This window comes from Rhincodon typus, chromosome 13 (genome assembly GCF_021869965.1).
Source record: "Rhincodon typus isolate 14 chromosome 13, sRhiTyp1.1, whole genome shotgun sequence".
Lineage (NCBI taxonomy): Eukaryota > Metazoa > Chordata > Chondrichthyes > Orectolobiformes > Rhincodontidae > Rhincodon > Rhincodon typus.
In genome coordinates, this window is record NC_063344.1 from 4517001 (window position 1) to 4539266 (window position 22266).

At 41.0% G+C, this 22266-nt stretch overlaps 1 protein-coding gene across 1 annotated transcript in view; it reads left to right on the forward strand.

Moving 5' to 3' along the window:
• The window catches only part of LOC109917977 (sodium/potassium-transporting ATPase subunit beta-3-like), a 56731-nt gene that overhangs the window by 15169 nt on the left and 19296 nt on the right, over nt 1-22266 (forward strand). Inside the window, exons 2-5 of the mRNA XM_020517874.2 lie at nt 4741-4869; nt 20752-20859; nt 20942-21135; nt 21220-21276. Coding sequence (XP_020373463.1) covers nt 4741-4869; nt 20752-20859; nt 20942-21135; nt 21220-21276 — 488 coding nt within the window. The remainder of the gene's footprint in view (nt 1-4740; nt 4870-20751; nt 20860-20941; nt 21136-21219; nt 21277-22266) is intronic.

Sequence of the window (22266 nt, forward strand, 5' to 3'; positions counted from 1 at the left end):
CTGCTGTGTTCATCCAGCTCTACAGCTCAATACCATATCTATCTTTAATAGCTTTGCATCTTGATACTTTGGTTGCACTTTTATGTCAACTTTTTCATTTATAAATTCTGAGTAGCATATTAGAACATAGAACATAGAACATTACAGCGCAGTACAGGCCCTTCGGCCCTCGATGTTGCGCCGACCTGTGAAACCAATCTGAAGCCCATCGAACCTAAACTATTCCATTATCATCCATATGTTTATCCAATGACCATTTAAATGCCCTTAAAGTTGGCGAGTCTACTATTTTTGCAGGCAGGGCATTCCACGCCCTTACTACTCTCTGAGTAAAGAACCTACCTCTGACATCTGTCCTATGTCTATCACCCCTCAATTTAAAGCTATGTCCCCTCGTGCTAGCCATCACCATCCGAGGGAAAAGGCTCCCACTGTCCACCCTATCTAATCCTCTGATCATCATCATATTTGTCATGAATGCAGCATATGAAAACTGCAATTATACATTCTTCACTAGTGATGGCACTGTAGTGCCTTGGTTTTATATATCTCCGGTCCAGAGGCTCTCCTACATGGAAACTCCTATACTCCAAACACCTCACTGTCTCTGCACCATGAATTAGTGTTAACTTTATCATGTAACCATAATATAAAATTAAATTCTTTAAAAATAAAGACAATTTCTCAACTTGAGATGGGGACTAGTTGCGCTAGTTGCTTCAATTATCCAAATCCTCTAATTTAATCTGAAAGCTCCAGCTTGCTTTTGTCTTCCTATATGTAATGCCACAAGAAGTTGATTAGTTTACTGTGAATATATCCTTACAGAAAATTAGCTGCTCTAATTTAGTGACTCTAGTGTATAAGCTAATTTGGTGAAGAATTTAATGTACATTTTTTGATGGAAAATAAACTCAATAGTCGTGTTTTTAAAAGTAGATGTCAGTGTTAAATTAATATTTGAAATACTCGAACCTCATGATCTAACATTTTAACAGAAGATGCTTTGAAAGGGAATTTTATTGTGCTGCTTTTATTTAACTTTGGGTCCTTTTTTAATCCTGTGATAAATCCTTGCTGTGTCCTAAGGAGCGTGTTTATTATTCTTCTCTAAAGAGTCTGTACATCCTGCATTTGTTTTGTGCGGTGATATTTGCTCAGTGCATTCACAACTTTAATTTTACACACACATAACCAAATTGGGAGCTGGAATAAGCCATTGAGCCCTTTGAATTGCTCCATATCTTGATAAGAATAAATTTAAACTGTGAGTTGCAGCAAACCCTTGATTTCCTAAACTTAACATAGTTGATCAGTTTTATGTTCCTGTTTCTGCAGAAACAATCTTCTATTTTTCTTTGTATCTCTTTCCCTTTTCCTTTTACTGGTCCTGATGAGATTGTTCCTCATCATTTTCTTTATAGTTAAATCATCTGAGTTACAGGGTTGTCTTTTTTTGGATATTTTCTGGATCACTCATATTCTTGTCAGTGTAAAGATCACAAACTGACACAATCTCTAATCCCAACAAACAGATATTTTATGAAAAGTTTACTTTATTAAATTTCACTGATGTTCAAAAATTGCAAATGTTCTTACTCTATTCATACTTTATACTAGAATGTGAGCAAAATTATCCATGAATGCATTTTTTATCAAGATTGTTTAGATTGTAGTGGATTTAGACAGAACCACTCCAGAAACTTGGAATTTGAAATTCAGTTTATGAAATAGTAATACCTTCAATGTTCGTTAACCATTTCCATGAATTACTACAGCATTAGTTTCTTTCAGCTGTATGTTTTAGTGTAACTTAGTAAAAATGCAAATATAATGAGAGGAAAGCAAGTTTTTTTCTTGTTAGTGTATAGGTTGCTGAGTTACAGCCATTGCTTTGATAATCCTGGGAGGGAAACCGTGGATTTGATTGAGATTTCTGAATTGTGTCATGTTGGCAAAAGGAACAATGTTTGTTATTGTGCCACAGAGAGCTTATTGTCAGCCTGCCTCACCAACAGATACACCATTGAAAGCATAATGTCCGGGTGCATAACGGCCTGGTATGGCAACTTAGCCTCAAATAATGTAACCTGCAATGTAACCCTGTATACCTCTAAGCCTTCTTGATCTGTACATACTTTACTTGCTGTGATCTGCCTGTACTGCTCGTAAACAAAGCTTTTCACTGTATTTTGGTATCCCTGACAATAATATCAAAATCAAAATCGAAATCTTAGTATCCCTTCCACCAAGGGAGCAGGGGACAAAATATCTGTGTTGGTCAAGAAATAGTTGCATTTGATAACTGAATCTGACCTTAAACTTTCTTTATCTGTAATCTTTTATGGATTGAAATCTTAAAGTAGAACAAATAACTAATATAAATGTACCAGTCTTCTGTGGATGGAAATATGAGAGTCATAAGGTGTAGAAGATCAGGACTTGTTAAATTTTCTGAAATTGCTTTCACTTGCTTCAAAAGTTCTGTAATCTTGTAATGGTTATCCCAAACAATCACACTCCTGCTTCTAAATTATTAATTTCACGGAATTAATTCACTTCCTTAATTCACTGGAGTTGGAAGAATGATGGGGATCTCATAGAAACCTGTAAAATTCTAACAGGACTAGACAGGGTAAAGTCAGGAAGGATGTTCCCAATGACTGGGAAGTTCAGAACCAGGAGTTACAGACTAAGGAGATGAGGTTAGAACATTTCGGACTGAGATGAGGAGAAACGTCTTCACCTAGAGAGTGGTGAGCCTGTGGATTTCTCTGCCACAGAAAGCGGTTGAGGCCAGACCATTGAAGAAAGAATTACGTGTACCCCTTAGGGCTAAAGGAATCAAAGGGTATGAGGGGAAAATGAGAACAGGGGACTGAGCTGGATGATCAGCCATGATCATATTGAATGGGGGAGCAGGATTAGAGGGCTGAATGGCCTACTCCTGTTCCTGTTTTCTGTTTCTATGTACATTCATCAAGGCTGGCATTTGAATCAGGTTCTCTATATTTTACTTCTCCTTGATCTAGTCAATTTGGCAGAATCATTGAGGACCCCAGCAGTTTGTAGGGTACAGCAAATGTGCTCTGGCTTCAAAACCTAAAACCCATAACTTTCATAAATATGTATTTATTTAGGTGATAGGAACATGGCTACCAGAGCAGAGCAGGGAAGTAGGCAATATTTAATATGGGTGTGTGCAAAGCCCTACATTTTGGGAGAGAAAAGCAAAGACTGAGACCAAACACTCGAGAGAGTGAATCCCTGAAGAGTGTGAATGGATAGAGATACATAAGAACTCATATACTTGATTCCCTGAAAGTACAGTTGGTGGATAGATCAAATCATAGATCATAATATGTAGGTGCAGAATTATGCCATTTGGCCAATTAGTTCAGGATTTTCTTAAGTTTAACATGCAGGTTCAGTTGGCAGTTAGGCAGGCAATTGCAATGTTAGCATTAATTTCGAGAAGGCTAGAATGCAAGAGTAGAGATGTACTGCTGAGGCTGTATAAGGCTGTAATCACAGGGGGTCTAGAGAAAGTTTACAAGAATGGTCCTGGGGATGAGGGGCTTATCATATGAGGAATAGTTGAGGACTCTGGGTCTGTACTTGATGGAGTTTCGAAGGATGAGGGGGGAGTCTGATTAAACTAACAGAAAATTGAGAGGCCTGGATAGAGTAGACATGGAGAAAATGTTTCCACTTGTAGGTGAGTCTAGGGCCTGGGCGCACAGCCTCAGTGTGAAGGGGCAATCCTTTAGAGCTGAGATGAGGAATTTCTTCAGCTAGAGGGCGGTGAATCTGTGGCGCTCATTGCCACAGAGGGCTGAGGAGGCCAGGTCATTAGTGTATTTAAGACAGAGATAGATAGGTTTCTTGATTGTTAAGGGGATCAAAGGTTACAGGGAGAAGGCAGGAAAATGGGGTTGAGAAACACATCAGTCATGATCAAATGGCAGAGCAGACTAAGCCAGCAGCGTACTGTATAAATTGGACATAGTATCCCAAAACTGTAATTAAATAATTCTGGGACCATTCCTGCTGGAACAGAGGATATTTCAAAAACGTTTTTAAATATTATTAGTAGTTTTGTTAGGCTGAGTAGGGATATATTTTACAGAGTCAATGAAAAATGAAAGACTCTTACTGAGTGCAGAATGACATGAAGGACATTTCTTTTACTGCCGAGGGTTGTTGGAGCAGGGAATATTTTTCCAGGAGAATAGCTGACACAGAAGGACTGCATCTTTTCAGGGAATTTTGGAAAATGATTTGAAGCAGTGGGAGGTACCAGCCTTTTGGGAGAGTGAGAGTGCTATGGATTTTCGCAGGGGTTCAGCACAAAGATGAAGAGTTGTGGAAGAGTTCTTTAAATTTCCTTCCTTCCTTTCCTTTATTTCCCTTTATTTCGTTGTTTTCTTTCTAACCTTTCTTCATTTCTTTCTTCCTTCCTTCTCTTCCTTCCTTCCCTCCCTTTTTTTCCCCTTCCTTCCTTCATTCCCTTTCCCCCCCTCAAAGTACAGAACTCGGTGCTACAATATTGTGTTGTGGGAAGATACGCTAGGCAATGGCTGGTACATCGGTAAGTTAGTAACTACTGAGCCAGTATCTCACCATTCATACTCCAACATGTATGATAACATATAGAGTGTGTTTGGTAAAGCCATTATGGGAGGAAATGAAAGACATTTGGAAATAAATGCTAACTTTTTCTTCTTCCTTTTTGTGCAGCTTTGATTTTTCTGTTTTATCTGGTCTTTTACGGCTTCCTAGCTGGTCTGTTCAGTTTCACCATGTGGGTTATGCTTCAGATGCTGGATGAATATACACCCAAATATCGTGACAGAGTTTCCAGTCCAGGTAACAATTTCATATTGGTATTATTTTGAATAAAATTTCTTATCTGCAATCAATAGATTGTGTTTTGTTTAACATTACATAGGCGTCTGATTGGATTAATAGCTTCTGAGAAAATTGCACTGATTATAAGTGAAAGTTGATTCTAAGATTTAATTACATAATTTGAGCTAACACATCCATACGCTTCGGAGACAACGCTGTATTGCTGGCGGTGTTGGCTTTTGAAGAGATAATGAAGGTTGCACCCTGTTCGAATGCACAGGAAAGAGATACAAGAGATCTGGTGTTTTGCGTCAACAAACAAATCACTTGTATAAATTATCATGGTCATACAGGGTCCCTGCACAAGCATGAACCTGACTTTCCCGTAGCTGGTCATTTTAACACAGCGTCCTGCTCTCATGCCCATGTGCCTGTGCTTGACATGCTGTATTGCACTGGTGAATCGCAGTGCAAACTGGAGAAACAACATCTCATCTTCAGACTAGGCACCTTACAACCTTCTAGACTTAATATTAAGTTCAGCACCTTCAGATTGTGAACTCACTCCCACTCTTTCCCTTTCTTTTACCTTTACTTGTTACTTTGTCATCTCTCTCCTTCCCCCACCCTGAGGGTCTGTCTGTTATTTCCAGTCTGGCAATTAGACACACCATTGTTTTGCCATTCTCACATTCCAATCACTTAGTCTGAACAGCCATCATCCTTTCTCCTCCAGCACTCGTCCACACCCCACAACTATTGCATAAATGCTGCCCCCCTCCACACTTCACATCAGCTCTGATGAAGAGTTATCTAGACTTGAAACGTGAGCTTGCTGTCTCTCCATAGATGCTGCCTGACAAGCTGTGATCTCCAGCATTTTTTGTTTTCAGGGTCATTCATCTCATGTGGCTGCTTGTGGGACATCTGTGTTTGAAAATTGGCTGCCAAGTGTAGATTTTCTGTTATTGGTATTAGTGGGGGAGCAGTTATAGTTTAATGTGGAAATTAACAATTCATTCAAAACAAAACAAACAGAAGCATTGACTACAGTCAATTAATTGTCAAGCAGTTACCAATACCCTGAGAACACGATCAATAATTACAGGAAGAAAATATAGATACTCGGGCTCCTTTTAATTCTCTAACCATTTTTGACTGTGTGTTTATGTGTTTTTAGATTTATATTTGCTGTTATTCCTTTAACGATGTGGCTGATGAGGCCAACATTTATTCTCCATCCCTATTTGCCCTTGAGAAGAAGGTAGTGAACTGCTGTAGTCGATGTGGGTAGGTTTGGGACCGCATGGCAGTGAAGGATCAAAGATTTTATGATTTAATTCGAGTCAGATAATGTGAGGCTTGGAGGACATCTTCTGATTGGAGCTTCCCATGCATTTGCACCCTTTGATCTTCACAGTGGAAGAGATTCTGAGTTTGGGTGTTGCAGTTGGAAGATCATGGGTGAGTTACTGCATTGTATCTTATGGATGATACACAATACCCATTGTACATTGCTGGCAGATGGAGTGAACATTGAAGGTGGTGGGTAGGGTCTCCCCACGTAGACTGCGTTGTCCTGGATGGTCTGGTTTGTTGAGTGTTGTTGGAACTGTTCTCATCCAGACAAGTGGAGGATATGCCATCACACTCCTGATTTGTGCCTCATTGATGGTGGTCAGTCAATGGGGAATCAGTTGGTGAGCTACTCAGTACAGATTTTCCAGGCTCTGACCTACTGTTGTAGCCACAGCATTTATATGGCTGGATGCAAAGCAGAAATTGCTGGAGAAACTCAGCAGGTCTGGCAGCATCAGTGGAGAGAAAGGAGAGTTGGCATTTTGGGTCCAGTTACCCTTCTTCAGAACTCTGGGTCACTGGAATAAGGGGGACATCTCATAGAAACCTGTAAAATTCCAATAGAACTAGACAAGTTAAATGCAGGAAGGATGTTCCCAATGACCAGGGAGTCCAGAACCAGGGGTTACAGTCTAAGGACTAAGGGGTACGCCATTTAGGACTGAGATGAGGAGGAATTTCTTCACACAGAGAGTGGGGATCCTGTGGAATTCACTAACACAGAAAGTGATGGAGACTAAAACATGGAGTGTCTTCAGGAGAGAATTAGATGTAGTTCTTGGGGTTAAAAGGATCAAAGGGTATGGGGAGAAAACAGGAATAGGGGACTGAGTTAAATGACCTGCCATGGTCGTATTGAATAATGGAGCAGGCTTGAAGGGCTGAAAGGTCTATTCCTGCTCCTATTTTCTGTATTTTGATAAAATTCAGCTCAAAGTGTTGAAACGATGGAGTCATGTAGAATGATACAGAAGGAGGCCAGTTGTACCTGAGCTGGTTAATGATAATTCCTTGTTTCTATGCCTTCACGATGAAGATCAGGAGGTCAGCAGACAGCAAGACACCAATCTGCTTGTTGTATTTCTTGTATAATGTTCTACCATGAGTCTCATTGGATTTCTCTATGAATTAGTCTTAATATAATTCCATATAATACTTCAGCCATTGCTTGTTTTGAAGCATTGGGTTTTTTCCAACTCCTTTCTCTTCTGCTATATTTCCATACTCGTCCCTACATGTGATGCTTCACAGAAGAAAAAGTCAAAGTAATAAGTTGCAGGAGATCCAGCTTCATGGTATTATAACATTAAATGTGATTTAAACCCTCTCTATAGAAATAAATATGCAACAAAATGATGTGTTAGGGTATTTTTCGACAATCTTTCAACAGGCTTCATTTTGATTTAATTTAAAAAGTGAAGACTTTGGTGCTTTGCTGTTGATTGCTATATTTTGTGAACACTAGTTATTTTCAAAAATAAATAGATTTAGATTTAAGCTTTATTGTACGCGTACTCAAGTACGGGGTACAAGAGTACAGTGAAAAGTGTACAATGTAGCCACACATGATGCCATCTTAGGTACAAAGTACCTAGGTATATATTCTTAAGTTACAGAAATATAAAAATAAATAAGTTAAAAAGTTCGGCACTACAGTCGTCTTAGAATAAAAGTAGTAAAATAAATTTTAAAAAATAAATAAGTTGACTTAACAATTTAGTTTGAGATTTAACTGAGCATTCAGTTGAAATGTAAATTTTAGCAAAAATCTATGACTTAGAGTGAGAAAGAAAAGTTAACAAAATATTAATGGGTGCATGAACCCTCACATTGCCATGGGGTGAAATTCAGGTATGGTGCCTGACATTGAGATTGAGGCCAAGTCATATCGCACATATTTCTTGGTCTTGGTTTGGGTTTTGGGGAGTTTAGACCAAGCTCAGCTGATGGGGTCAAGGGTCACTTGGAGCTTTGGGTGCCTTGGCTTGTGAAGCTGGTAATGTAGCTGGAGATACAGTGTGCCAAACACAATATCTCGCCGAATTGCCCAGGAAAGTTTTGATTTAAATTTTGGTCAATTAATTGATGCATGGAAGATGATAAAAATGTCCAGATTTCAAACACTGTTGGTCTTTGGATAGCTGGATTTGGTGTACTCGTTGTATGTTCAATAAATAAAGCAATGACCATGCAGAGTGCTGGAACTAACTCACCAGTTCAAGCTTACAGGAACTCTAACCTATGGTTCAGATTCTAAGGATAACATGTGATTTCAAAGCTGTTATACTTACTTGTACTGTAGTGCTTTTAAAGTTTTTTACAAGATATATTGTATATGCATGCTCTGAAATTTAATGAGAGGTGTTGGCTTAGTGGTGTTACCACTGGATTGTTAATCCAGAAACCCAGATAATATTCTGGGGACCTGGATTCAAATCCCACCGTAGCTGAATGTGGAATTTGAATTCAATTTTAAAAATCTGGAATTAAGAGTCTGATGATAACCGTGAAACCATTGTCAATTGTTGGGAAAACCCCATCTGGTTCACTAATGCCCTTTACGGAGGGAAACTGCCATCCTTACCTGGTCTGGCCTACATGTGTCTCCAGACCCACAGCAATGTGGTTGACTCTTAACTTAGGGATGGGCAATAAATGCTTACATAGCCAGTGTTGCCCTCATTCAACGAATAAAAATGACCTTTTTCTTCCTCCCAAAAACATCACTTTGCATTGGTTTGCATTAAGTTTCACCCGTCTAATCTTTTAACCTCACAAAGTCCAATTCTGGAAATCTGATTTTTAAGCTTTCTAGACCTAACTCATAGTCACAGAATAAAGATAACTATAGTCTCATCAGTCAATGACCCCTGGGATACAGAGACTATCAGGGACTGTCAAACAGACATTGGCAATGATGCCAGCAATTGGTTTGCATTGTGGGAGTGAACTGCAGCCTCAACTTGGCTTGTTTGTGTTTTCTGTTACTGGCGGTCACTAAAAGCTCATCTTTGGAATTGTTAAGATTGCCTCTCTTTATGTATAATGTCACCGTACTGGACAACAGATGATGTGGGTGTCCAGTGAGCACTGGGGACAAAGCAGTTACTTGGAGAAGGTGCTTAAACAGAAAGTATCTAAGGACAAGTAAACCGTATGGCGTGTGGGTTAGACAGAGACTAAGGTAAGAAAATGTATGTGTGAGGAGGTGTCAGCCATGCTGGCCCTGTGCCATGGACAGTGAGGCTTCAATGCCGTTATGTTGCTGGTGAGGGACAACACTAGATTGCCAACATTTGTCTGGGTGCGCAACAGCCTTTCAAAGGTGGTGACGGTACAAGAAATGCCAGTCTTTTGGCGGACATCTGCTGAGTGGGAGAGTCCTGGGAATGATGTGTGGTAATACAGAGATAGAATCGAACCTGAGGAGCATCATGGAGCAGGGTAGGTAGTTAATGAGGTGTGTTTGGTAAGATATGGTGAGAAACCCTGCTGGGAGTCACAGCAAGAATCCTTCCAAAAAACTCAATGTAACTCCCGCTTAGCCAAAAAAAAGGTAAGATTCAGTCCCTACCTCATTATGCATCTGTCGAGTCCCTCTGATGTCTAATTAGTTCTTTCATTTTAATAAAATATATCTTTCCCCTACTTTGTTTAACACTGTTGTTCTTTTTTACTCATTCACGGGATGAGGGCGTCTCCGGCCAGGCAGCATTTATTGCCCATCCCTAATTGCCCAGAGAGCAGTTAAGAGTCAACCACATTGCTGTGGGTCTGGAATCACATGGATGCAGTTTCCTTCCTGAAAGGACAGATCAGTTTTTCTGACAATCGATTCATGGTCATCATTAGACTCTTAATTACAGGTTCTTTTTAAATTCAATTCAAATTCTACCATCTGCCATGGTGGGATTCAAACTCAAGTCCCCAGAACATTATCTGGGTCTCTGGATTAACATTCCAGTGATTTATACCACTAAGCCAACACTTCTCCTTTCTAAATGTTTCCCCTTGTTACTCTGCATTCTTACCAATGTAGCTGCCCTGTTTAATTTTGTCAATTTCTACTTTCAGTCCTTGAAAATCTCCTTTTACTTTTTTTTGACTTATGTCCTTCTCTGTCATCATCTTAAAAGATATTGTAGAATGATCTGAGTTACATAGATATTCCCCTCCCTCTGCTTCTCTTGTCTGCCCTGGTTAGTTCCCCATTACTAGATCCAATAGTAAATCTTCCCCTGTTGTCTCAGAAAGGATTCCTGAAAAACATTGTAGAAAAGCCGAGTAGAGTCTTCCTGTTTTTGAACTTAGCGGAAGAGATTAGCAGGGAACAACTCTGCTAGGGTTAGGCTTTGGAAGCCTGTTGAATCTTCCAACAACCAGGCATACAGTTGATTGCTGGAGGGCTTTTGGCTGGGATTAGTGCCCCAATCTGGGCCAAACTGTGGAGGCTAGACTGGAACAAGATGTTAGCGGGAAAAACTGAACAGTGGACTACATTCAGAGAGGAAATGGTTCAGGTACGATCGTGATATAGTCCCTGAAAAAGGGACAGAAGGACAAAACAAATCTGGAGCTCCCTGAATACTATAGGAGATGGAAATTATGATAAAGAAGAAAAACCGAAAGAACTGTGGATGCTGTAAATCAGGAACAAAAACAGAAATTACTGGAAAAGCTCAGCAGATCTGGCAGCATCTGTGAAGGAAAAAAAAGAGTTAACGTTTTCGGGTCTGGTGACCTTTTCTCAGAACCATGTCCTTTTGGAGCTCCATACTGTCCAGGTGTTCTGAGGAAGGGTCACCGGACCCGAAACGTTAACTCTGTTTTTTCTGTCACAGATGCTGCCAGACCTGCTGAGCTTTTCCAGCAACTTTGTGTTGATAAAGAAGAAGAAGTTTGATTATGACGGGTGCCAGGTAGAAAATACATTTGAGAACCAAGAGGAATAGAGAAGCCTCAGAGGGCAGGAAGGTGCAAAAGTAAATAAGAGAAGCAAAGAGGAATTGTGAAAAAAGACTGGCAGCCAAGGTAAAGGGGTGTCCCAAAGTCTTCTAGATGCTTTTAAACAGTGAACAAGTGGTTAAAGGCAGAATAGGGCTGATTAACAACCAAAAACAGGAGTTACACATGGAGGCAGCGGGCGTGGCAGAGATGTTAAATGATATTTCGCGTCTGTCTTTACTAAAGACTGCTACCCAGGCTCTGTTGACAGATGAGGAAACTCTGGCATAAGTAAGATCCAAAATTGATATGGAAAAAATCTTGGATAGACTGTTGGCACTTAGAGTTAACATAGCACCTGTACTGGATGAGGTGCATCCAAGGAATTTGAAGGAAGTTTGGGTAGAAACTGCAGGGGAATTGACCATATTTCATTCTTCCCTAGACTCTGGGGAGGTGTCAGAAGGTTGGAAAGTTGCAAGCATCACTGCATTCTTCAAGAAAAACTGTGAGGATAATCCCAGCAATTACAGACCAGTCAGTTTAACTCCGGTCGTGGGGAGCCTTCTAATTACAGTTATTCAGGGTAGAATTAGGAGTCACATAGAAAAAGGTGGGTTGATTAGGGAGTGTTGGTATGGATTTCTGAAAGGGAATTTATGCTTGACTGAACCTGGAATTTTTTGAGGAGATGACAGACGGAATGGAGGTAACACTATGATGAGGGTTCTGCGGATTTACAGAAGGTGTTTGATACAGCATCACATGACAGACATGTGAGGAAAATCTTGGTAGAAAGGGACTGCAGCAATGTTGATACAAGACTAGCTGAGTGATAGCAAACTGAGAGCAATGATCAATGGATATTTCTCAGATTGGGGGTGGAGTATTTGTAGTGGAGTTTCCTGAGGATCAGTATTAGGATCCTTGCTTTTCCTGGTAGATATTAATGATCAGGATCTTAGTGTGCAAGGGACAATCTCAAAGTTCACAGATGATACTAAGCTTGGAAGATTGTAAACTGTGAGGAGGACAGTATGGAGCTCCAAAAGGACATGGTCCAGTTAGTGGAGTGGGTGGATAGGTGGCAGATAAGGTTCAATACAGAGAAGTGTGAGGTGATGCACTTTGCTCGGAAGAATATTGAAAGACAGTATAAAACAGGGGGGTTCAAGTCTACAGAAGAAAATCTGAAAACTTCTTCTCATTGGCAAGTAGTTTGGCTGCGGAGTGCACTGTCTGGAAATGTGCGGAGGCGGGTTCAGTTGAGATATCCAAGAGGGAAGTGGATGATTATTTGGATGGAAATGGTGAGCAAGGGAATGGGAGACGGATGGGCACCATAGGGGTATTTCATCACCCCAAACAATGTTACTTTGATTTGGTAAGCGTCCACTCACCTTATGTATGTTTCCTTTGTTTGATTTTGATTTTTGTTGCCATGCCCCATCAGGATCTGTTTATCCTGATTTTTGGTTTGTTTTAAAAAGAATAGAAAGATCAGGCAGTAGAATCACTATGGCTAGAAATCAGAAATAATCAGAGGCAGAAAATGGGGTGGGGATGTTTACTGCCCCAAATTTTAACTGTATTTAATTTTAATTGTATTTAACTTGTAAAAATGCAGTCTGGGGTGGAGGTGGGTGTGGGTTAGGGTATTTTAATCTTCATATTGGGTTTTGCACAAATCAAATTTGCAAATTTTGTCTTGAGGACCGGTTAATCAGATGCATTTGATACAGTTTCCTAGAACACACAGTGGGGAAAAAAACAGGGAAAAGGCTATTTTAGATAATATCTTTTGAATTAAGATGGGGTTAATTAGTAATTTCACTGTAAGAGATCCTCGGGGGAAGAATGATATGTTAGAATTTCCCTTGGGTTTACGATGGATATACATGTATCCAAAACTAGACTGTTATACTTAAATAAATCCAGTTACATAAATATGAGGATTGAGTAGGCCAAGGTCAGTTGGTAAAGGCTTAGTCGTAGATAAAAATGGCAAATGTTAAAGTACACATTTCTCAATATTTCTAAATAATTCTTAGCATTTTCACCTTGGCAGGCTGTGCCTATGGAAATGCCGTGATGATCAGCGCTGGTCCTTTTTATTATTCTTTCACAATATGTAGGCAGTTCAATTTCTGATAACCCCAGGGTGTTGATGCTGGGGGATTCACCAATTGAATGTCAAGGGCCTCAGCTGTTTTCAGTCTGTTAATGACATGGATGAGGGCATAGAGAGGCCATATAGAAATATAAACAGAATAAGAGACCTAGGGGTGCAGGTGCATAGTTCCTTGAAAGTGGAGTCGCAGGTAGACAGGGTGATGAAGAAGGCATTTGGCACACATACCTTCATTAGTAAGTACATTGAGTATAGGAGTTGGGATATTACTTTGTGGCTATATGGATCATTGGTGAGGCCACTTTTGGAATACTCCATTCATTTCTGGTCTCCCTGCTGTAGGAAAGATGTCGTTAAACTTGAAAGGGTTCAGAAAAGATTTACAAGGATGTTGCCGAGATTAGTGGGTTTGAGCTATTAGGAGAGACTGTATAGGCTGGGGTTATTTTCTCTGGAGCATTGGAGCTGAGGGATGACCTTTTGGAGTTTATAAAATCATGAGAGGCCTGGATAGAGTGAATAGCCAAGGTCTTTTTTGTAGGGTAGGGGAGTCCAAAACTAGAGGGCATAGGTTTAATATGAGAGGGGAAAGATTTAAAAGAGATCTAAGGGGAAGCTTTTTCACGCAGAGGATGGTGCATGTATGGAATGGGCTGCAGGAGGAAGTGGTGGAGGCTGGTACAATCACAAAATTTAAAAAGAATAGGAAGGGTTTCAAGCAATATGAGCCAAATGCTGGCAAATGGCACTAGGTCAGTTTAGCATGTCTGGTCAGTGCAGATGAGTTGAGCCGAGGGTCTGTTTCCATGCTGTACAATTCTATGACTCTATAACTCTCTAACTGTATGTGAGTGGGCAACAAGATGGCAGATGGTGCATAATGTGGGGATATGTGAGGTTTTTCACTTTGGTCACAAGAAAAGAAAAGTGGATTATATTTTAAAGATCTAAAATTTATAGCTGTTAATATTCAGAGACTAGTGTGTGCCTGCACAAGGAACATAGAAGGTTAGCATGCATGTTCAACACAGGCTGAAAACTAGCTTGAATTTGCTGTAGGGATATCCTGTGACCAAGGTTGGCTGAGGCCAAGGCTAAGTTTGTTTTGTAATCTTGTTTTAATCCTGGTGTATGCCCAGTACAGAGTGGGGCAAATCTCCCAAATTCCTGCTGGTAAAATGTTTCACTGCACCAACTGCCTACACAGACCCACCAGTCCCTTTCCCCCTCGGGCTGTAGCGTCTCTTGGGTTTTTTGCCAGGATTTGGTCACCCTGATACAGGTGGTAATCAGGAAGACAAATGACACTTCTACCAGTTCACTCCTGACCCCATGTTTATGTGTGTTCAATGGTTACTGTCTAAGCTGGTCTTACGACTGGCAAATCAGAGTATACAACATACAAATCCATTTCTCCAAACAGCCTTTAAAACTGCGACGTTGAATGGTGTGTCAATGTGTAGAATCAGCTAACCTAATTTGTTGGACAATATTTCGATTTGGAATGAGGACAGGACTTTTCAGCTGGTTTGCAATGACTCATGGTCACAATTAGTTTTGTTCTCACCTTTCTAAGGAAATTGAGGTAGAGGTTTAGTCTATTCTTGCAATTACAGTGTTGAGAATAGATGCTCTTGTTGATTTCACTAAGGGTATTAACATAGTAAATGCTAAAAGAATTTGATATTTTCCAGTTTCATTTCCATTATGGGAGGCGATGGCCTAGTAGTATTATCACTGGACTGTTAATCCTGGGACCCAGGTTCGAATCCTGCCACGGCAGATGGTGGAATTTGAATTCAACAAAATATCTGGAATTAAGAATCTAATGATGACCATGAATCCATTGTCAATTGTCGGAAAAACCCATTGGGTTCACTAATGCCCTTTAGGGAAGGAAACTGCCATCCTTACCTGGTCTGGCCTACATGTGACTCCAGACCCACAGCAATGTGGTTGACTCTTAACTGCCCCCTGGGCAATTAGGGATGGGCAATAAATGCTGCCTGGCCAGTGACTCCCTCATCCTGTGAACAAATAAAGAAAAAAAATGTTCCCGACAAATTTCAATTGCTTATCAACACTTTCTGTATATTTGTATTATGATTCCTGATTCGATAGTAGATCGCAAGTGAATGATAATTGCATACTGTGGTCCTTGTCATTTCTTTTCAGGTACAGACTTTGTATAAAAACCTCTACACTGGCAACCGGTGTGCCCTCCGTTTTGTTTTGTCACGCACAGTCCTTTGGACTTTTCAACAGCTGAACATGTACAGTAATGTAAAGCGTTATGTACAGCACAGCAAGAAGTTTTATTTATCTATTAATTGGTTATTTGAAAGGGCCATAGCAGAGAAGTATTAGAAAGTATTTAACTCATAAATTGATATAAAGTAATAAAGTAATTAACTAAGTAGAGATGGCTGGGCAGGTGATGTGCTGTAGCTGTATGATGTGGGAGCTAGCTGATCGCATTGTGAACGGCAGTGACCACATCTGCAGCAAGTGTTGGTTGCTGGAAGAACTCCGGCTCAGAGTTGAAGATCGGGAATCTGAGCTTCAAACACTGCGGCACATCTGGGAGGGGGAGAGTTACCTGGACGCTTTGTTTCAGGAGGCAGTCACACCTGGTAGACTAAGTAATTCAAATTCAGTTAGTGATCAGGGACAACAGGGTGTGACTGCAAGTGAGGCAGGTAGGGGGATCCTGAGTTCAGGAGTGGAGGAGCCTCAGCTTTTGACCTTATCCAACAGGTACGAGATACTTGCTCCCTGTGTGGATGAGGAAAAGGGCTGCGGGGGGGATGAGCCAGCTCACCGTGGCACCATGGTGCAGAAGGCCATTCAAGAGGGGGGAGCAAAAAGACAAGTGGTAGTTATAGGGGATTCTGTAGTTAGGGGGATAGATAGTATCCTTTGCAAGCCGGATCGGGAGTCCCGCATGGTGTGTTGCCTGCCCGGTGCCAGGGTGCAGGACATCTCTGACCGGCTTGAAAGGATATTGGAGCGGGAGGGGGAGGATCCAGTTGTTGTGGTCCACGTTGGGACTAACAACATAGGCAAGGCTAGAATGGAGGACCTGTTTGGGGATTATCGAGCACTAGGAACGAAATTAAGGAACAGGTCCTCAAGGGTCATAATCTCCGGATTACTGCCCAAGCCACGTGCAAATTGGCTTAGGGATAAGAAAATTAGGGAAGTAAACACGTGGCTAAGGGAGTGGTGTGGGAAAGAGGGGTTCCATTTCATGGGTCATTGGCATCAGTTTTGGAACCGGAGGGATTTGTACCAATGGGACGGTCTCCACCTGAACCGATCTGGAACCAGTGTTCTTGCAAAAAGGATAAATAGGGTGGTCACTAGGACTTTAAACTAGTGAGTTGGGGGAAGGGAAAGGGAAAACGACAGGGAGTAGGATGGTAAATAAAAAGGTAAGCAGTAGGTTAGCATGTGTGCAGGAGGGTTTAAGTTCAAGGCAGACTATGAAAGAAGCAAAAAGGAAGGATAACTCAGGAGATATTATTAGAGATGTTGGAAATCATGAGGGTAAGAAAGCTAGCATAAAGGCACTTTACCTGAATGCTCGTAGCATTCGTAACAAGGTTAATGAGTTAACGGCACAAATCATCGCGAATGAATATGATTTGGTAGCCATTACGGAGACATGGTTACAGGATGGTCACGACTGGGAGTTAAATATCCAAGGGTACCAGACTATTCGGAAGGACAGACAGGAAGGTAAGGGAGGTGGTGTAGCTGTGATATTTAAGGACGCCATCAGGGCGGTGCTGAGAGATGATATAGGTTCTATGGAGAATGAGGTTGAATCCATTTGGGTGGAAATTAGAAATTCTAAGAGGAAAAAGTCACTGATAGGCATAGTCTATAGGCCACCAAATAATAACGTCACATTGGGGCGGGCAATAAACAAAGAAATAACTAATGCCTGTAAAAATGGTACGGCAATTATCATGGGGGATTTTAACCTACATGTAGATTGGTCGAACCAGCTCGGTCAGGGTAGCCTTGAGGAGGAGTTCGTTGAGTGTATCCGTGATAGTTTTCTTGAACAGTATGTAATGGAACCAACGCGGGAGCAAGCTATCCTAGATCTGGTCCTGTGTAATGAGACAGGAATAATTAATGACCTCATAGTTAGGGATCCTCTTGGAAGGAGTGATCACAATATGGTTGAATTGAGAATACAGATGGAGAGTGTGAAGATAAAATCCAATACCAGGGTCCTGTGCTTGAACAAGGAGAACTACAATAGAATGAGGGAGGACTTGGCTGAAGTAAACTAGAAACAGATTTTATGGTGGGACAGTTGACGAGCAGTGGAGGACTTTCAAAGCAATCTTTCAAAGTGCTCAGCAAAAGTATATTCCAGTGAAAAGGAAGGACTGTAAGAAAAGGGGTAATCTGCCATGGGTGTCTAAAGAAATAAGGGAGGCTATCAAATTGAAAGAGAAGGCATACAAAGTGGCCAAAAACAGCATGAAACTAGAAGATTGGGAAAACTTTAAAGGTCAACAAAAAGCCACAAAAAGAGCTATAAGGAAAAGTAAGATAGAACATGAGAAAAAACTAGCGCAGAATATAAAGACAGATAGGAAAAGTTTCTATAAATATATAAAACAAAAAAGAGTGGCTAAAGTAAACGTTGGCCCTTTAGAGCATGAGAAGGGGAATTTAGTTGTGGGATATGATGAAATGGCCGAGGCATTGAACAGGTATTTTGTATCGGTCTTCACAGTGGAGGACACTAATAACATGCCAGTAATAGACAAAGAGACAAAGGTAGGTGAGGACCTGGAAACAATCATAATTACGGAAGAGGTAGTGTTGGGCAAGCTAATGGAGCTAAGGATTGATAAGTCTCCTGGCCCTGATGGAATGCATCCCAGGGTACTAAAAGAGATGGCGGGAGAAATAGCAGGTGCACTGGCGGTAATTTTCCAAAATTCGCTGGACTCTGGGGCAGTCCCAGCAGATTGGAAAACAGCAAATGTGACGCCACTGTTTAAAAAGGGAAGTAGACAAAAGATGGGGAATTATAGACCGGTTAGCTTAACTTCTGTAGTGGGGAAGATGCTTGAGTCTATTATCAAGGAAGAAATAGCAAGGCATCTTGATAGAAATTGTCCCGTTGGGCAGACACAGCATGGGTTCATGAAGGGCAGGTCATGCTTGACAAATCTTTTGGAACTCTATGAAGACATTACGAGTGAGGTGGACAATGGGGACCCAGTGGATGTGGTGTACCAAGATTTCCAAAAGGCCTTTGACAAGGTGCCTCACAAGAGGCTACTGCATAAGATAAGGATGCATGGCATTAAGGGTAAAGTATTAGCATGGATAGAGGATTGGTTGACTAACAGGAAGCAAAGAGTGGGGATAAATGAGTGCTATTCTAGCTGGCAGTCAATGACTAGTGGTGTGCCTCAGGGATCGGTGTTGGGACCGCAATTATTTACAATTTATATAGATGATTTGGAGTTGGGGACCACGTGTAGGGTGTCAAAGTTTGCCAATGACACTAAGATGAGTGGCAAAGCAAAGTGTGCAGAGGACTGTGAAACTTTGCAGAGGAACATAGATACATTGAGTGAGTGGGCAAAGGTCTGGCAGATGGAATACAATGTAAATAAATGTGAAGTCATACATTTTGGTAGGAGTAATAGTAAAAAGGATTATTACTTGAATGGTAAAAAGTTGCAGCATGCTGCTATGCAGAGGGACCTGGGTGTCCTTGTGCATGAATCACAGAAGGTAGGTCTGCAGGTACAACAAGTAATTAGGAAGGCAAATGGAATTTTGTCCTTCATTGCTAAAAGGATTGAAATAAAAAGCAGAGAGGTTATGTTGCAGCTGTACAAGGTGCTGGTGAGGCCACACCTGGAGTACTGTGTGCAGTTTTGGTCTCCTTACTTGAGAAGGGATGTACTGGCACTGGAGGGGGTGCAAAGGAGGTTCACTCGGTTGATTCCGGAGTTGAGGGGGTTGGCTTATGAGGAGAGACTGAGTAGATTGGGATTATATTCATTGGAATTCAGAAGATTGAGGGGGGATCTTATAGAAACATATAAAATTATGAAGGGAATAGATAAGATAGAAGTAGAGAGGATGTTTCCACTGGCAGGTGAAGCTAGGACAAGAGGGCACAGCCTCAAGATTAGAGGGAGCAGATTTAGGACTGAACTGAGAAGGAATTTCTTCACCCAGAGGGTTGTTAATCTGTGGAATTCCTTGCCCAGTGAAGTAGTTGACGCTACTTCAGTAAATGTTTTTAAAAAAAAGGTAGATTTTTTTTGAACAATAAAGGAATTAAGGGATACGGTGAGAACGCGGGTAAGTGGATCTGAGTCCACGAAAGGATCAGCTATGATCTTATTGAATGGCGGAGCAGGCTCGAAGGGCCAGACGGCCTACTCCTGCTCCTAGTTCTTATGTTCTTATGTTATGTTCTAAGTTTTGGAGATCGCTGTGCAGTTGCACAGTTTAGAAGTAACATTGATTGAAACTCCAGAAATCCTGGAGAGACTCAGCAGGCCTGGCAGCATTAACAGAGAGAGAAACTGAGTTAGCGTTTTAAGGCTGATATGACTCTTCTTTAAAATTCCCTGATTTGAAGCTTTACCTTTGTTTTTCTCTATGTATCACACCAGTTCATGAAGGTGGATCAAGGGCAGTTAGGGGTGAGGAATAAATGCTGGACTGGCCAGTGATGCCCACATTCAGTGACAGAATAAGAAAAGATGTACTGTGTCGAGGGGTTGCTGTCAATTTTGTAGGTGTAATGATGGCAGATGATGTCATTACTACCCCAAAACCTTGGGCGGGGGTGGTGTATGTGGTGCAGTGGTAGTGTCCCTACCTCTGGACCAGGTAACTCAGGTGTACAGCAAACGTTTTATTAACTAGCACCTAAGGGACCAGGAGATTGCTGGTTGATTTAATATTCCGGATAATCAAGAGGTATGCATCACCACAATAAACCCTTACCAAGTGAAGCTTCGAGGCATCAACGTCCCTCAAAAAAAATCTATGTATAAACATCAAAGCCCCTCCTAAAATCAATGTAAAGCCATACAGTAAATATAGAAACATCACACAGGTAACATCACTGTTATACTTTATGCACAGTATAAATACTTGAACATTGCGGTATTTGAGGTATATACCTTTTCCTGGCTTGTCAACAGCGCAGGTTAAAACAAAGTCTAATGCAATAGCACCCCTGAACAGGTTCACTGGAATAAATCTCCCACAAAACATGCGTCAACGAATCTGCTCTTTTAGCCAAACCTTAAGGTTTTTTTTTGAAACACTGTGGAAACACAGAAATTCACCTAGCATTGAAAAAAATGGTACTTGGCTGGCTATTTAAAACATTATTTTTGATTTTTTTTTTAATATGCAATTAGACGAACTAACAGCAGTTTTCCTTCTTTATTTCGTAGGTCTTATGATTAGACCAAAAGTGGGATCTTCCCTGGAAATTGTGTTTAACAAATCTGATTCTAAGTCTTATGAAAAATATGTGACTGCTCTTGATGGTTTTCTAAGACGTAAGTACTGATTGATTTGAATATTTTTTAGTATTCCTCCTTTACTTAACTCATTCTTGTTTCAATGCTTCCTGTTTAATAGCTTACGATGATTTGATACAAGCACAAAAAAATATTCACTGTCGCCCTGGCGAGTACCTCATTCAACCGGACAATATATTGGAGAAAAAGGCTTGTCAGTTTAACCGGACAACGCTTGGTGAATGCTCTGGTAAAAACAATAGCAGTTTTGGCTATAATGAAGGAAAGCCATGTGTCCTTGTTAAAATGAATAGAGTAAGTATTCCTTAAGAAATACCTTGTTTGAAAATATTATTAAGTAGCTGCTTTTAAGACTAAATCTTCCAATTTTATTTCTAGATAATTGGATTAGAGGCAGGTGGAGGAAGTAATCCTGTAGTCAATTGTACATCCAAGGTTAGTTAAAATCCACTTTTCTGTGTTGCATTCTACTTTTGTCACATTCTTAGTTGCCAATGAATCTCTTTAGGACCTGGCTAAATACAGCAATAAACATTCTATAGAGACATGAAGGCAAAATACTGTGGATGGTGGAAATCCGCAACAAACACAGAGAGTGCTGCACAAACTCAGCATGTCTGTTAGTCAGCGTTTTGAAAACAATATGCAGATTAGGTGGATTGGACGTGCAAAATTGCGATGCTCTTTGGAGGGTCAGTGTGGACTCAGTGGGCCAAATGGCCTGCTTCCACACTGTGGGAATGATTCTATGACTCTTCGTCAGAACTGAAAGGGATTGGAAAATGAGTCCTTATGACAGAGTGAAGGCTTAGTGCAAAAGACAAAAGGGTTGAAAGTGGTGGAGAAAGAGAAATGCAGATGTAAGATAATGTGAACTAAGGTGTCAAAGAGAGAGAGAGAGTGTGTGTACGGGAGTGTTTGTGTGAATGTACGAGAGTGTGTGTGGAGTATGTGTGTGTGTGAAGGAGAGCGTGTATGTGTGAGAGAGAGAGAGTGTGTGTGTGTGTGTGTGTGTGTGTGTGGGGAGGGTGGTATGGTGTGGTGAGGTGAAAAGAGAATGTTAGTAAAATGGAGAACAGACATGATGCTGAAGTTATTGAATGTTGAGACCTGGATGTAGACCTGCTCTGTGTGTCGGAATGCCCTGGCCTCCTGGTTGTTTGCCATCTCAATGTTAACATTTCTGTCCTGGGTCTGCTGCAATGTTCCAAAGAGCCACAATGCTAGCTCAAGGGACAACACCTCATTTTCCACTTTGATACTTTACATTATCCCAAATCTCCGCTATACATAATGCACTCTCCCATACACCCACACCACCACACGCACACACACTACCACAAGCACACACGCACCACCACACGTGCACACACACTACCACGCGCACATACACACACCACCACACACGCACACACTATCACGCGC